Genomic DNA, 14,797 nt, shown 5'->3' with positions numbered 1-14,797 from the left:
AAAAAAAAAAAAAAAAAAAAAAAAAAAAAAAAAAAAAAGAAAATAACCTGAAGGTCCTAAATACTTTTATTTCTTTTTAACAGTTAAAACATTTTTCTTTTTTAGATGTTGTTCTTTACTGGAAAGTCTTAAAATACATAGAAGGAGAATGTCTGTTTGAGCTATAAAACTAATTATACTGGAATTTGACAATGTACCATGTAAACACTACATAGTTATAAACATAACTTTAGATATGCTTTCCTTTTTTGCAAATAAATCTGCAAATTTATCAACAGCTCAATTCACATAAGAACTAAACATCTATTTCGTGTAGGTGGGATGAAGGGAGAATGTTCTGAAATACCAGCTTTAACTAGAGAAGTTCATGTGGGTCTCTTTAAACTGGATAACATGTTTTCATTTGTTTTTTAATATTAGTCTGAATAAGTAAAAAGCGAGATGCTTGTATTTTGAAAATTCTTAATAACCAGCACAGATACAGTAAGAAATCCAACTAAGAAAGATCTACCATAAAAGGCTATCTTTCCACGTCCATTCCTTTCCTGCCCTCAATCTTGGAAATACACTACACCTTCCAAATACAACCACAGTTAACTGTTGCACTACTAGTAATAAAGACCATATATTAAAAACCATCATCGGTCAAACTGACTTATTAGATTTTCATGCAGAAAATTACATTTTCACAATTCTCGTTTGCTGTAAGTTGTATTGAACTAAACCATGTAATTCAATTAGCTGTAAACTACCAGAAACTGTTAAATGCTAAATTCACCCTTTTAAGTATTTTATACAATGCCACATTCAGTCGCTCTACTGAAATATGAAAAAAGATATGTCGATTTACAAAAACTCGTGTCAAGAATGTCAACAATAATTAATTGTAGACAATTAAAACAACACACAAGCTGACAAGTTTTAAAATGACACTCTGAACATAACATTTAACACAATCATTCAAAAAGCCAAAAGAGCCACCTTGTTGCAGTAAATTGATTTTGTGGGAATCACTGAACAGGGAGGAAGTTGGTTCCTTGTATTTAAAATGAACAGTCCCCTAACAAACTGGGTTTCCTTTACTTACCCCTTGTAGCTGATTCGCTTGAAGGATCTCTGACACTGAGATGGCCAGACAAAGAGCCTGACTCAGATCTGCATCATCATCCTTAATTCCCAACAAAGTACTACCAAAGAGATGGTGATTATCCTGTTTGAGGGGAAATTTTTAAACATTATGCAAAAAAATCGAAATTTCTTCCTAAAAATATTCTAATTAAACCATAACAGGTAAAATTATAATATTCTCGAGTTGTGATTTTTAAAACCTAATACTAATCTCAAATTTTATATGCTAAGAACTGCAAAAAAGTCACATAAAGTCCCTGTTAGTGTTCACACAAAATGAAAGACTAAGAAAAAAATAACACATTCTAAATAGCTATTTTTTATACTACCACCTGTAGTTAATATTGAATTTTAAAAATAGTTACTTACAATTTTTCATATCTTAATAAAAGCAAATATGTGGCAGAAATCGATTGCATAAATGAGTTAAAATACTGATCCACAGCCTGCTCTAATTCACAACTGCTAGTGCAGATTCACTATGTCTGAAGAATAAAAGGTGCAGCTCTTGAAAGAGAAAAAAAATAAGACGTCTTTTTCATTCAGTATTTTAAACTACTGTCCTACCATCTGACTTATCCAGCATTGTTAGGAACTGAAGAGTTCTATATAAGAAAATTATTAAAATAGTTGAAATTGGTCCCTAGAAATAAGTCTTTTAAAATTAGTTATTTTTAAGGGAAAATGATCATAAAAGGTTTCCTTTACCTGCTTTCTAAAACACAGTATACTAAACATAATTTAACTTTATCTTGACACTTCAGTGACATGACGAGTACCAACTAGAAATTATTATGGCAGAATGCTTTAAAAAAAAAAAGACAATAATGCTCTCATGGGCACCTGAAGTCACATACAAACCTGCTGGCTTTAAAAACTTGTGCCTCTTCCACTATTAGCTTTTGCTTCTTAGAGTTTCATTTTTCAGGAGTTCACATCACTCACACTTCTAATCTGGTGTCCTTTATTAAGCACCTGTCTGGTCTAAGGGTCTAAGTCTTTATGGGGCCTAAATGACCTTTCATTATAAGACAGCTCTGCATCACTAACACCGTACAAACCTGCACTCCAGAGAAAAGTGGCGTAACTCTACCTCCTCCACTGGATTACTACTGTAATAGAATTTTTTGCTTTTTTTTTTGAGACAGCGTCTTCGCTCTGTCACCCAGGCTGGAGTGCAATGGCGTGATCTCGGCTCACTGTAAGTTCCGCCTTCCAGGTTCACGCCATTCTCCTGCCTTAGCCTCCCAAGTAGCTGGGACTACAGGTGCCCGCCACCACGCCTGGCTAATTTTTTGTATTTTTAGTAAAGACAGGGTTTCACCGTGTTAGCCAGGATGGTCTCGATCTCCTGACCTTGTGATCCGGCTGCCTTGGCCTCCCAAAGTGCTGGGATTACAGGCGTGAGCCACCATGCCCAGCCCTGTAATATAATTTTTAAAGTCAAGAAAACACTAATTTAGCAAATATCTCACAGTCAATTTTCTTATGATCAGAAATAACAATAATCAGAAGAGAGGTAAGATGCTTTCTACTGTCTTTTTAACTAGTCTCTTCCTCCACTAGGGAGGGTCTTTATGGAGAGGAAAAAAAAACCCACACAAAACTACAACACATAAAGAAACAGAAAAAATTGACAACCTAGAGTATTTTAACTAAAGTGAATACAAAGTAATAAAACAATGTACAAAATGTGAAATGCAAAATAGTCGATCATTTCTTGTCTTATACCTTCCTAAAAGAAGCTGGTGTTTTGCTGCAATAATACTGAGCCAGAGAGAAAAGGTCTTCTATATCTTCTATATTCAGACTGGATGGAGTATTTTGCAAGAACTCTGAAACATGATTATAGACATAATATTTAGTAGTTTGTGAAAAATGCAAACATTAAAATTGTTTATGTATCAGAGCTGAAATATCTTCATCATAAATACTATGCAAATAGAGTCTCAACAGTGGTGCTTTTACAATGTCTTGTGGAAAAGTGGATTTCTCCAAGTGAGCTGAAACTGTTAATGTAAATCTCTTGTTAGTGAAGGATGGTGTCAGGCAATCAAATCAAATTCATTAACTTTAATTAGAATACTATGATTTATTTAACAAACATATATGAAGAAGTGCCAGGGCCCCTGAACATACAAAATATCTAAGAAATAGTTACTGACTTAAAAGAACTTTGTCTTGTATGAAAAAAATAAAAATAAATCATTATAATGTAATAAGATAAACATTACTATACAGATAGCACAAAGTGCCAGGCAATATAGAGAGGAAGTAACTATCTCCATGTGGGGAATATGGTGGGGAGAACCCAAAAGGAGAACCAAAGTTTCACAATTGAAATATCATATAAACTGAGTATTGAAAGGTAAATTATGGATGGGTAGAGAGGAACAGAGGAGGGCGATCTATTTGAACAGTGAAACCAAAGGAATAGTATATGGAAAGCAATGAAAGAGTGAACAAATATGAAGGAATGAATGAAGATGGCAAAATAAAGGAAAATCGTCTTCAAGGTCTGTACCTGGAGAGGGTTTATATAATTTGAGAGTTGAATGGAGCCTCAGAGCTCTTCTAATCTCCTAAATTTATGAATGAGGAAACTGAGTAACTTACACAGATAAGGAGACCCAAAATGTTTTTGCTACATTAAATGATACTTACGGATAACTTCTTCTTTGCTGTCTGACTCTTGTGTTAAAATAACTTCTCTGTAAAAGGGAATCAAATCAATTTGAGTTAAATATTAACAGAGCACCCTGAGAAAAGGGGAAAAAAAAAACAACTAACCAACCAGATACTTACTTTGCATTAACAAGGATAATTAACATCAAGAAATAAATAAAAAATGGATCTGCTTGTTGTAGATATCCATCCCATATTGCCTGAGTGACTTCAATGGAACAGTAACATGCAAAAAGACTTCCAAGCTGTAATCAGGAAATGAAATGAGAGACATAAACCACTGGAGGTGACTTGTTCTCTTAAAAGTATTAAAGCAAATGAATAAGAAACATTACATCAAATTATCTGCACCTGATATTTAATGCGTACCTTAATCTTAGTGTATGAAATCCAAAGGCAAAACATGTGAATTCAAGGGACAATGGAGCCACTTATTAACTGTGTGACTTAGGACATGTCAACCTCTTTAAAGCTTCCATTTTTACTTCTGTAAAAAAGAGGAATACTGCTACCCATCTTCTACTACTATTGTGAAAAGAATACCTAAAGTAACCAGCACATATCTTTGCCATAGCGTAACTAACATAATTATGGTCTGAGCTCCATAAGAGTAATTAAAATAATTACAATATAATAACAGCACAGTATTTAAATTACAAGGTAATTGTGAGGATCAAACATGGTAATTTAAGAGCAGCTAATAAAACTCTAATCATAATATAAATATGAATTGCTCCCAAAGCTCACTTGTACATCACTTGAAAGAGATTAGGCTGGGCACAGTGGCTCATGCCTGTAATCCCAGCATTTCAGGAGGGTGAGGTGGGTGGATGACCTGAGGTCAGGAATTTGAGACCAACCTGGCCAACATAGTGAAACCCCGTCTCTACTAAAAATACGAAAATTAGCCAGGCATGGTGGTGCGTGTTTGTAGTCCCAACTACTCGGGAGGCTGAGGCAGGAGAATCACTTGAACCTGGGAGGCAGAAGTTGCAGTGACACGAGATCTCACCACTGCACTCCAGCCTAGGTGACAGAGTGAGACTCTGTCTCAAAAAATAAATAAATAAAATAAACAACATTCACATCCTTCGATATATCTCAGGAGCTAAGAGTTGTTAATTTATAAGCATCTCTACAACCCAATTGTGTTTTAAGTTGCATGAAGTAATATTTTTAGATCATTCAACTTTCATTAGATACAGAAATAATTCCTCTACAGGTTTAAATTTAAAACATTTTTAATGGCTAAAGAGAATTAATGGGAACACATATATTTAGTGCACTCTTTGTGCAATACTAAACTAATACTAAACTATTATCACGTCATTAAAAATATCTCTTACTTAAATTCTCACAACAGGCCTGGAAAGTAAACACATTTCTTCCCATTTTGCAGGTGAGAAAGTAGATTTCAATTACTCCCCGTTTTTTTCAGGTGAGGAACTTGGATTACTTTCTCAAGCTCACAGAGCTAGTGAGTGGTGCTGGGAATAGGAAAAAGCCTGAGACTCCACAGCCTATGTCATTGCCATCACACTTGACCACAAGCCTTTTAAAATACATAATGCTACTAATGTTTTTTTGTGGTTGCTTTAAAAATTACGATTACAAACACAGATTAGAAGAGGTACATACAAACAGAATAGCAATATACAGTCATCTTTAAGCTCACTTAGCTCAACTAAAGCTACCACTGCATTGCTCACAGTGGTTTAGGAATTACTCTTTAATTGTTTCATCTCCTGATATTTAACAAATTCTATTTCATCAACATGATACTAGTAGCAAGAATAAACTATCTGGCATATCAGCTGAAGAGAAACCACTCAGTTCAAACTTCCAGCTACCAGCACTAATTCAGAGCTCTGGCATCAGAAATGGCATTTCCTAGGCAGAGAGACCACTATTAATGATTAAAATGCTTAAGAGAAATAGTTCACTTCTTAAACATAAAAGTAGATTCAGTGGCAACATATGAATCTCAGAGAAGCTACAGTTTTATAGGTATTTATTCATTTTAACTCAAAGTGGTAAGACTAGGCTTGGCTCACACCTGTAATCCCAGCACTTTGGGGCCTGGGCAGGAGGATTGCTTGAGCCCAGGAGATCGAGATCAGCTCAGGCAATACAGTGAGACCCTGTCTCTACAAAAAAATTAAAACATTAGCCAAGCATGGTGGCACATGCCTGTAGTCCCAGCTACTCAGGAGGCTGAGGTGGGAGAATCACTTGAGCCCGGGAGGTGGAGCTTGCAGTGAGCCAAGACTGTGCCACTGCACTGCAGACTGAGAGACCAGAGCAAGACCTCATCTCAAAACAAAAACAAAAACAAAAACAAAAACAAAAGTGACAAGACTGTGGCCAAGAGGGCATTAAAGAACAGGCTACTGAGGTTTGAGATTTAATGAGCCCAGAAGTGAAACCAGTTAGAATTTTCCAATTACCCATTTCCTGATTGTTAACTCATCCTATCATCCTCTGAAGTAGGTATAGTACTATTATTATTTCCACTTTGCAGATGAGGAATTGAAGCTCAGAGGCTGTCTTAGATCACACAGTTAATAACCGGAAGAAATGGGATTCTTCCTGAAGAAAAGTTAAGCAATACATAATAAAACAATATGAATAGTCTCCTAGCACCCAATCATTGTTTCAGAAAGATCTTCAAGTTAACCAGAAGAGCAGTTCTCAAAGTGTGGTCTGGGGACCTCCTAGAAGTCCCCAGGATTCTTTACAAAGGATCTGTAAGGTCAAAACTATTGTTACAAAAATATGTAGAATTTACCTGCCTTTTTCATATTTATTCCCTCAAAAATGAACAATAGAATTTTCCAATGGCTACATGATATGTGATATTAACACAGATTGAATAAAGAAGCAGATATGGGCCAGGTGTGGGGGCCTCACGCCTGAAATCCCAGCACTTTGGGAGGCTGAAGCAAGCGGATCACCTGAGGTTAGGAGTTTGAGACCAGCCTGGCCATCATGGTGAAACCCTCTTTCTACTAAAATTACAAAAATTAGCCGGACATGATGGCGGGCACCTGTAATGCAAACTACTTGGGAGGCTGAGGCAGATGAATTGCTTGAACCCGGGAGGTGGAGGTTGCAGTGAGCCAAGATCGTGCCACTGCACTCCAGCCTGGGCGACAAGAGCAAAACTCCATCTCAAAAAAAAAAAAAAGAAGAAAAAAAAAAAAGCAGATATGATAATCCATCTTTGATGTAGCCAAACATTAATGAGATCTGCAAAAATATAAAACAATGCCACTACTCTATTTTCTTTTGGAAAATAGTTGTTTTTTATTTTTAAAAAGGCTATTTATATCAACATGTAATAAATTTATAATTACTTTTAAATAAATTAATAAACATTTAAAATTCCTTCCTTTTTTTTTTTTTTTTTTTTTTTTTGACAGTGTCTTTCTCTTTTTCTCAAGCTAGAGTGCAATGGTGCGATCTCGGCTCACTACAAGCTCCACCTCCCGGATTCAAGTGATTTTCCTGCCTCAGCCTCCCGAGTAGCTGGGAATACAGGCACACGCCACCACATCCGACTAATTTTTGTATTTTTAGTAGAGATGGGGTTTTGCCATGTTGGCCAGGCTGGTCTCAAACTTCTGACGTCAAGTGACCGCCTTCCTTAGCCTCCCAAAGTGCTGGTATTACAGGCGTGAGCCACTGCGCCTAGTCTAGTTTTAACTTCTTCTCAACATAATCCATATGGATTATCAACAAATTTTAAGAGTGTAAAGGGTCCTGACACTAAAAGATTTGAGGACCACTGACCTAAAGTAAGACTTCCCATTGAAAATACAAATACAGAATGATACAGTGCTGAGTTATACTTTATATTCTTTTATATTAACCATTTGATAACCTTAAGTTATTTTCCTCGTGACTGTATACCAATTCTTATACACACCATCAACAATTTAAACAAAGTTCTCAATTGAACAGATATATGTATCATATATTACATGTATATATTCATATTTATTACATATATGTAAGTAGTTGTAATATTTACTTGTAATTAGTTGTAATATTAGTTACATTTACAAATACATGTAAAACAAAGTAAACTTCATATTAAATAATCTGAACACAACTGAAGAACAAAAAAAGTTATTTTTAAATGCCAATAATTTTACCCGTTTGGTTTAAACAGTAATGATCTATAATTAGCACTTTTCTTTCTCTTCCTTGAAAAAAAAACCCACCTAAGTATAGCTTTATATAAATCTATTTTTCATTAAATGTTCCTACTTTCACTTTATTACCCAGTTGAGTGCATAGGAGTCTGGAGTAATTTTCTTTGTATCAAGATAAGAACAAAGCTCAGGCTCATGGTATTGGATGAGCAACCTGAAGAGATGAAATGGTCTCCCTTTCTGGGAACAATCCCTAGAAGACAAGAAGCAAAATTTTTTTGCATTAATAGATCAGAAATAATCACATCAGTAACCAGTCTTCCTGCTACACCCTCCACAGCATTCACTGGAAGCCCACCTGACAGTAGCAGGCAGAGGTCTCTTGCTAACACCTTTTTCAATGTCCCTGACTTGACAAAAGTTGTAGAAACAGTAGATCTAAAGCCACTCTAGGGAGATTCTCACAGGTGAACCCAGGCAGCACTCAAGTGAGAGAACTACAGGGATCACTGAAAACAAATTTAGGTTATTTTGATAAGGCTGGGATCCCAAAAGGAGATCTGGAGAGTCCTTCCTTCTCTGCCAAAAGAGAGGAAATTCTAAAAACTAGGCTTCAGGTTAGCGCCACAGTTTATATACTCAATTAGAAATGTCCTTTAGCAAAGGTACAAGTCTGAAATGGGCAGGTGAACATTTTAGAAATAGTGGCCTTAAAAACTGTTGAAGTGGCCCAAGTACCAACTCCTCAGAGTAAATTCCAGAAGGTGCCAAAATATTCGTCTTATTCAATAACTGTCCTACTTCAAAGGGTTATTGTGAGAGCAAAATGGAAAAAATGAATCTGAATGTTGTTTTAAAGTATAAGGCACCAAACATGTACATTAACATTTTTATCAAAAGCCTTTTTAAAAACAAATACCACATTTTCCTGCCAGAGACTTCAAAAGTAGAAAGAGTACTCTACTTATTGCCTGGGTGGTAAAATAATCTGTACACCAGACCCCTGTAACACACAATTTACCTATATAACAAACCTGCACACGTACCCCTAAACCTAAAATAAAAGTTAGAAATAATCACAAAGCACCTACAGATGAATTTTGGGTCACGGATTTCCTAGTTTCTAGTCATCAGCTCAGGAAGCATTTCAGCCTGCTCAGCTCTAAGAAGACTCCTCTGCCACAGGTCACAGTAGCCACTCACAGCCTTGATCTGAAAAGTACTGTCCGTCTACCCAGGCACCCAAGCATCTGAGCCCAGAGATGACAAACCCTTGGAGCAGGTCCAGATGTGGTCCATGAACTAGGCTCACTCCTCAGGAAGCACAGTTACTTCCTCCTTCCATGCTCAGTCCCTGATCTCGAATTTAGAAGCCTTATCTTCTAACTCCCACATAAGTAGCACTCTTAGAAAATCTTTCAAGCCCAGAGGATTTGTTAAGATACTATTACACTCACATTAGTTCATTTTCTTGTGTCCATGTTTGTGATAACTCAAACAGAATACTTCATGGAAAAAAATCTCTTAAAAGATAACTAGATTTTTGGTAGTGGATCTTACTGGATATAGGGAGATAATTACATGTTTTTGGGGGGAGTTTTTTGTTTGTTTTTTTTAAGAGAGGGTCTGGCTCTGTTGCTCAGGTTGGAGTGCAATGGCGTGATCTCGGCTCACTGCAACCTCTTTGCCTCCTGGGCTCAAACCACCCTCCCACCTCAGCCTCCCAAGCAGCTAGGACTACAAGTACATGCCACCATGCCCAGCTGATTTTTATATTTTTGGTAGAGACAGGGTTTCTTCATGTTGCCCAGGCTGGTCTTGAACTCCTGGACTCAAGCGATCCTTCCTCCTTGGCCTCCCAAATTGCTGGGATTATAGGCATGAGCCACCACGCTGGGCCAGAGGTAGTTACTTTTTGTTTTTTAAAAACAAAAAGCAATACTACAAACACAGTTACTTCCAGACAGTTTGGTTAAAGTATGGTGTTACTGTTAACAAGGTGCTGACTAACTCAATCTTCATTTAGACCAGTAGGCTTCACTAATTCCTCAGTTCTATAAATTTACTCCATTCAGCGTTTGTACTGAAATACATTCTACAATTTTTTTTTCTTTTTTTTTGAGACAGAGTCTCGCTCTGTCGCCCAGGCTGGAGTGCAGTGGCGCAATCTCGGCTCACTGCAAGCTCCGCCTCCCGGGTTTACGCCATTCTCTTGCCTCAGCCTCCCGAGTAGTTGGGACTACAGGCGACCGCCACCTCGCCCGGCTAGTTTTTTTTTGTATTTTTTAGTAGAGACAGGGTTTCACCGTGTTAGCCAGGATGGTCTCGATCTCCTGACCTCGTGATCCACCCGTCTCGGCCTCCCAAACATTCTACTATTACAAGGGAAGGAGGTGAGAATGTATCTAATGAATCAGCAAAAACTTACAAACAGGTCAAAGCACAGGTCATCATAATAAAAGTCAACTATTTATTGAGGAAATACCATGTGCCAGACAATGTAATAAGCATTTTACAAAGTTATTTCATTTTATCTTACATTTTATCAAACAAACCTATGAAATCTACACCCAATTTACAGATGAGAAAACTGAGGCTCAGCTGAAGGTAAAATAGCTCACTTCAGCTCACTGAAGGTAAAATAGCTATGAAGTGATGGTGCTAAGACTTGTACACAGAAACTGGACATTAAGTCATTATGCCATACTGCCCCCTTCCATATCTAAGTTGATATTTCAACAAGTGGTATTTTTGTAGGGGTACCATCTCTAAAAAAGCAAACTGTAAAGAAAATGAAGTAAAAGGCCTCATGTAAAAAAGTCAATGAAATGAATGACACAGTTTTTAAAATTTTTTTTTAATTTTTTTTTTTTTTTTTTTAAGACAGGGTCTCACTGTTGCCCAGGCTGGAGTTCAGCGGCAGGATCATGGCTCACTTCAGCCTTGACCTCCCTGGGCTCAGGTGATCCTCCCACTTCAGCCTCCTGAGTAGCTGGGACTACAAGTGCACACCCCCATGCCTGGCTAATTAAAAATTTTTTTTTGTAGAGTCAGGGTCTCACTATGTTGCCTCAGCTGGTCTCAAACTCCTGGGGTCAAGTGATCTGCCTGTCCTGGCCTCCAAAAGTGCTAGGATTACAGGTGTGAGTCACTGCACCTGGCCTCACAGTTTTAACATGACAACATTAATAGTGTTTTTTTTTCTTTTTTGAGACAGAGTCTCGCTCTGTCGCCCAGGCTGGAGGGCAGTGGCCTCACAGTTTTAACATGACAGCATTAATAAGGAGTGTTTTTTTTTTCTTTTTTTTCTTTTCTGAGACAGAGTCTTACTCTGTCATCCAGGCTGGAGTGCAGTGGCTTCACAGTTTTAACATGACAGTATTAATAAGGAGTGTTTTTTTTTCTTTTTTGAGACAGAGTCTCACTCTGTCGTCCAGGCTGGAGTGCAGTGGCCTCACAGTTTTAACATGACAGTCTTAACAAGGAGTGTGTGTTTTTTTTTTTTTTGAGACAGAGTCTCACTCTGTCGTCCAGGCTGGAGTGCAGTGGCGTGATCTCGGCTCACTGAAAGCTTTGCCTCCCAGGTTCCCGCCATTCTCCAGCTTCAGCCTCCCAAGTAGCTGGGACTACAGGTGCCCACCACCACGTTTGGCTAATTTTTTGTATTTTTAGTAGAGATGGGGTTTCCCTGTGTTAGCCAGGATGGTTTCGATCTCCTGACCTTGTGATCTGCCCGCCTCGGCCTCCCAAAGTGCTGGGATTACAGGCGTGAGCCACCGCGCCCGGCCAATAAGGAGTGTTTTAAGCAGGGCAGAGTGGCATGCACGTATAGTCCCAGCTACTCAGGAGGCTGAGGAGGGAGGATCACTTGAGACCAGGTTTTCAAGACCAGCCTGGACAACACAGGAAGATTTTGTATCAAAAAAGCAAAAAAAAAAAAAAAGTCTTACAATGTAATTGAAAGGGAATAAAAAATAATTTCTAAAATCTAAGATGTGAGGTCAATGCCAGGATTTGCATGACTCTCAATCTATCACTTTCTGATACTGCAGGTGGAAGGAAGTTTTACAGACAAGGCCCCAGGCTGGCAATTCAGGTGGCCAGACACAGAACAAGATTCATACTGGCAAGATTACCTCCTCCTTAGTCTTAATACTTACCCTACTGTATAAATACAAGGCAAAAGAATGCTAAGGCAGAATACACAGTGAGTAGGGGCATACACTATAGAAACAATTGCCTAGTTCATGATCTTGTCTTCTGAAAAAGTGGGGCATCTCTGGGAGTCAGCCATTGCAACAGCATCTATTCATTTAACAGCTGTACACTGCAAAGCTGCTCTCAACTACAAGGCACTGTGCTTGATGGGATTCTGCCATCTTATATGTGAATCTGTTATAAGAAGATATGGTAGTGGTAAAACCCACTCTCTACTAAAAATACAAAAATTAGCCAGGCGATAGTGGCACGCACCTGTAAACCCAGATACTTGGGAGGCTGAAGCAGAAGAACTGCTTGAGCCTAAGAGATGGAGGTTGCAGTAAGTCGAGATTGTGCCACTGCACTCCAGACTGGATGACAGAGTGAGACCCTGTCTCAAAAAAAGAAGAAAAAAAGGCCGGGTGCGGTGGCTCGCGCCTGTAATCTCAGCACTTTCGGAGGCCGAGGCGGGCAGATCACTTGAGGTCAGAAGTTTAAGACCAGTTTGGCAAATGGTAAAACCCCACCTCTACTAAAAACACAAAAATTAGTCAGGTGTGGTGGCACATGCCTGTGATTCCAACTACTTGAGGGCTGAAGCAGGGGAATCGCTTGAACCCGGGAGGCTGAGGTTGTGGTAAGTCAAGATCACGCCACTGCACGCCAGCCTGGCAACAGAGCGAGACTCCGTCTAAATAAATAAATTAAAAAAGAGAAGAAGATATGTTAGGTCGGGAGGGGTGGCTCACACCTGTAATCCCAGCACTTTGGGAGGCCGAGTTGGGCGGATCCCTTGAGGTCGGAAGTTCGAGACCAGCCTGGCCAATGGTGAAACCCCATCTCTACTAAAAACACAAAAATTAGCCGGGTATAGTGGCACACGCCTGTGATTCCAGCTACTCAGGAGGCTGAGGTATGAGAATCGCTTGAATCCAGGAGGCAGAGATTGCAGTGGGCTGAGATTGTGCCACTGCGCTCCAGCTTGGACGACAAAGTAAGACTCTGTCTCAAAAAAAAAAAAAAAAGAAGATATGTTAAAATGGAGTTCTAGCAGCATTCTGTGGGCTCAGGGTTCTTTCCAGGGCTATTAATGCTGATCCTGGCTGGAGGGCTGTTCCATATGGAAGTCATAGAAGCAATAACTAGAGAACCTGACAACAGTATGTTACAAAGCATAATGCAAAAGTCTTTCCCCTCTAGTCCTAACTACCATCACCACCATTCTCTAGAGGCAAAGCTGGGACATCTTGTATCTTGCTATTGCTAGCTCTGTTAGAGCAAGAGGTGGCCATGAGAAGTGCTAAAATATAGGCAGTTGAGAGACCTAGTACAACAGAATGACCCCTAAATATGAATTCAAGTCTTGGCTCTGCCATGACCTTAGCCTTGTTTTCTGGTATCTTTAAGTCTGTTTTCCTTACATAAAGCAGTATGACTTCAAGTAGCACAGAGATTCTCCATCCTGGTACACATCAGAATCACCTGGGGAGATTTAAAAATATCTATACCAACGCTCTTTGCAGTCCACTTATATTTGAAACTCTAAAGGCTTATTGGGGAAAAACAGAAGTGCAAAATATTTATTGGGGAAAAACAAAAACAAAAACAAAACCCTAGGGACCAGTATGTTTTAAAAGTACTTTGGGTGAAGAGTCATTTCTTCAAAGAAAAAATACAAATTGCCAATAAACACATAAAAAGATGCTCAGCATCATTAGCCATTAGGGAAATGCAAGTCAACAACCACAATGAGATATCACTTCACACTTACTAGGATGGGCTATAATCAAAAAGACAAATGTTCACGAGGATGTGGAGAAACTGGGATCTCCACTGACTGTTGGTGAGAACATATGATGCAGCTGCTATGGAAAAATCCGGCAATTCCAGAAAAGGTTAAACATAATTACCATATGGTCCAGCAATTCCCCTTGTAAGCACATATCCCAGAAAAGTGAAAATACACGTCTACACAAAAACTTGTATGTGAATATTCACAGCTTCATACTCCTAACAGTAAAAAAGTGAAAACAATCCAAATATCCATCAACTGATGAACAGGTAAATAAAATGTGGTATATGCATACAATAAAAAATTATTTGGCAAAAAAATGAAATATGATATGGTACAATATGAACCTAGAAAACATAATGCTAAACATTAAAGGCAGTTACAAAAAACATATAAGGTATGATTCCTTATATAGAGAATCATACCGATCATTCCCATTTTGGGGGAAAGTGGAAAGTTGACTTCTAATGGGTATGGGCCTTCTTTCTGGGGTGATAAAATGTTCTAAAATTGGTTGTGGTTATGGCTGTACAACTCTGTGACTATAATTAAAACCAGTGAATTTTACATATTAAAATGGTGAATTTTAAGGAATGTAAATGATATCTCAATAAAGTAGTTATTTAAAAAAAGAAAAAGTGCCTCAGTTGATTCTAACAAGCAACCAGGGTAGAGAACCATACAAAACACTTATACCTCGTACAGTGTGATATCACATAGAAAGCAGTAAAAACTAAGAGTCAGTTAACTATCAAGGTCCAGATTAGTGGTTCTCTACCTTGGCTACATGCTGAAATTAGTTAGCTCTGAACAAACTGATGCCTAGGTCCCATCA

At 38.3% G+C, this 14,797-nt stretch overlaps 1 protein-coding gene across 3 annotated transcripts in view; it reads right to left on the bottom strand.

The window, feature by feature from the left end:
* TBC1D23 (TBC1 domain family member 23) overlaps positions 1 to 14,797 on the bottom strand; it is a 93,766-nt gene that overhangs the window by 55,672 nt on the left and 23,297 nt on the right. For all 3 annotated transcript variants that reach the window (XM_025375630.1, XM_025375632.1, XM_025375631.1), the window contains exons 5-9: positions 8,100 to 8,223; positions 3,934 to 4,058; positions 3,793 to 3,839; positions 2,860 to 2,963; positions 1,088 to 1,210 (exon numbers count right to left, since the gene is read on the bottom strand). In XM_025375630.1, coding sequence (XP_025231415.1) covers positions 1,088 to 1,210; positions 2,860 to 2,963; positions 3,793 to 3,839; positions 3,934 to 4,058; positions 8,100 to 8,223 — 523 coding nt within the window. The remainder of the gene's footprint in view (positions 1 to 1,087; positions 1,211 to 2,859; positions 2,964 to 3,792; positions 3,840 to 3,933; positions 4,059 to 8,099; positions 8,224 to 14,797) is intronic.

The sequence above is a fragment of the Theropithecus gelada genome, chromosome 2 (genome assembly GCF_003255815.1).
Source record: "Theropithecus gelada isolate Dixy chromosome 2, Tgel_1.0, whole genome shotgun sequence".
Taxonomy (NCBI): domain Eukaryota; kingdom Metazoa; phylum Chordata; class Mammalia; order Primates; family Cercopithecidae; genus Theropithecus; species Theropithecus gelada.
The sequence above is the reverse complement of the archived record's forward strand: the minus strand, read 5'-3'. Positions and strand labels throughout refer to the sequence as shown.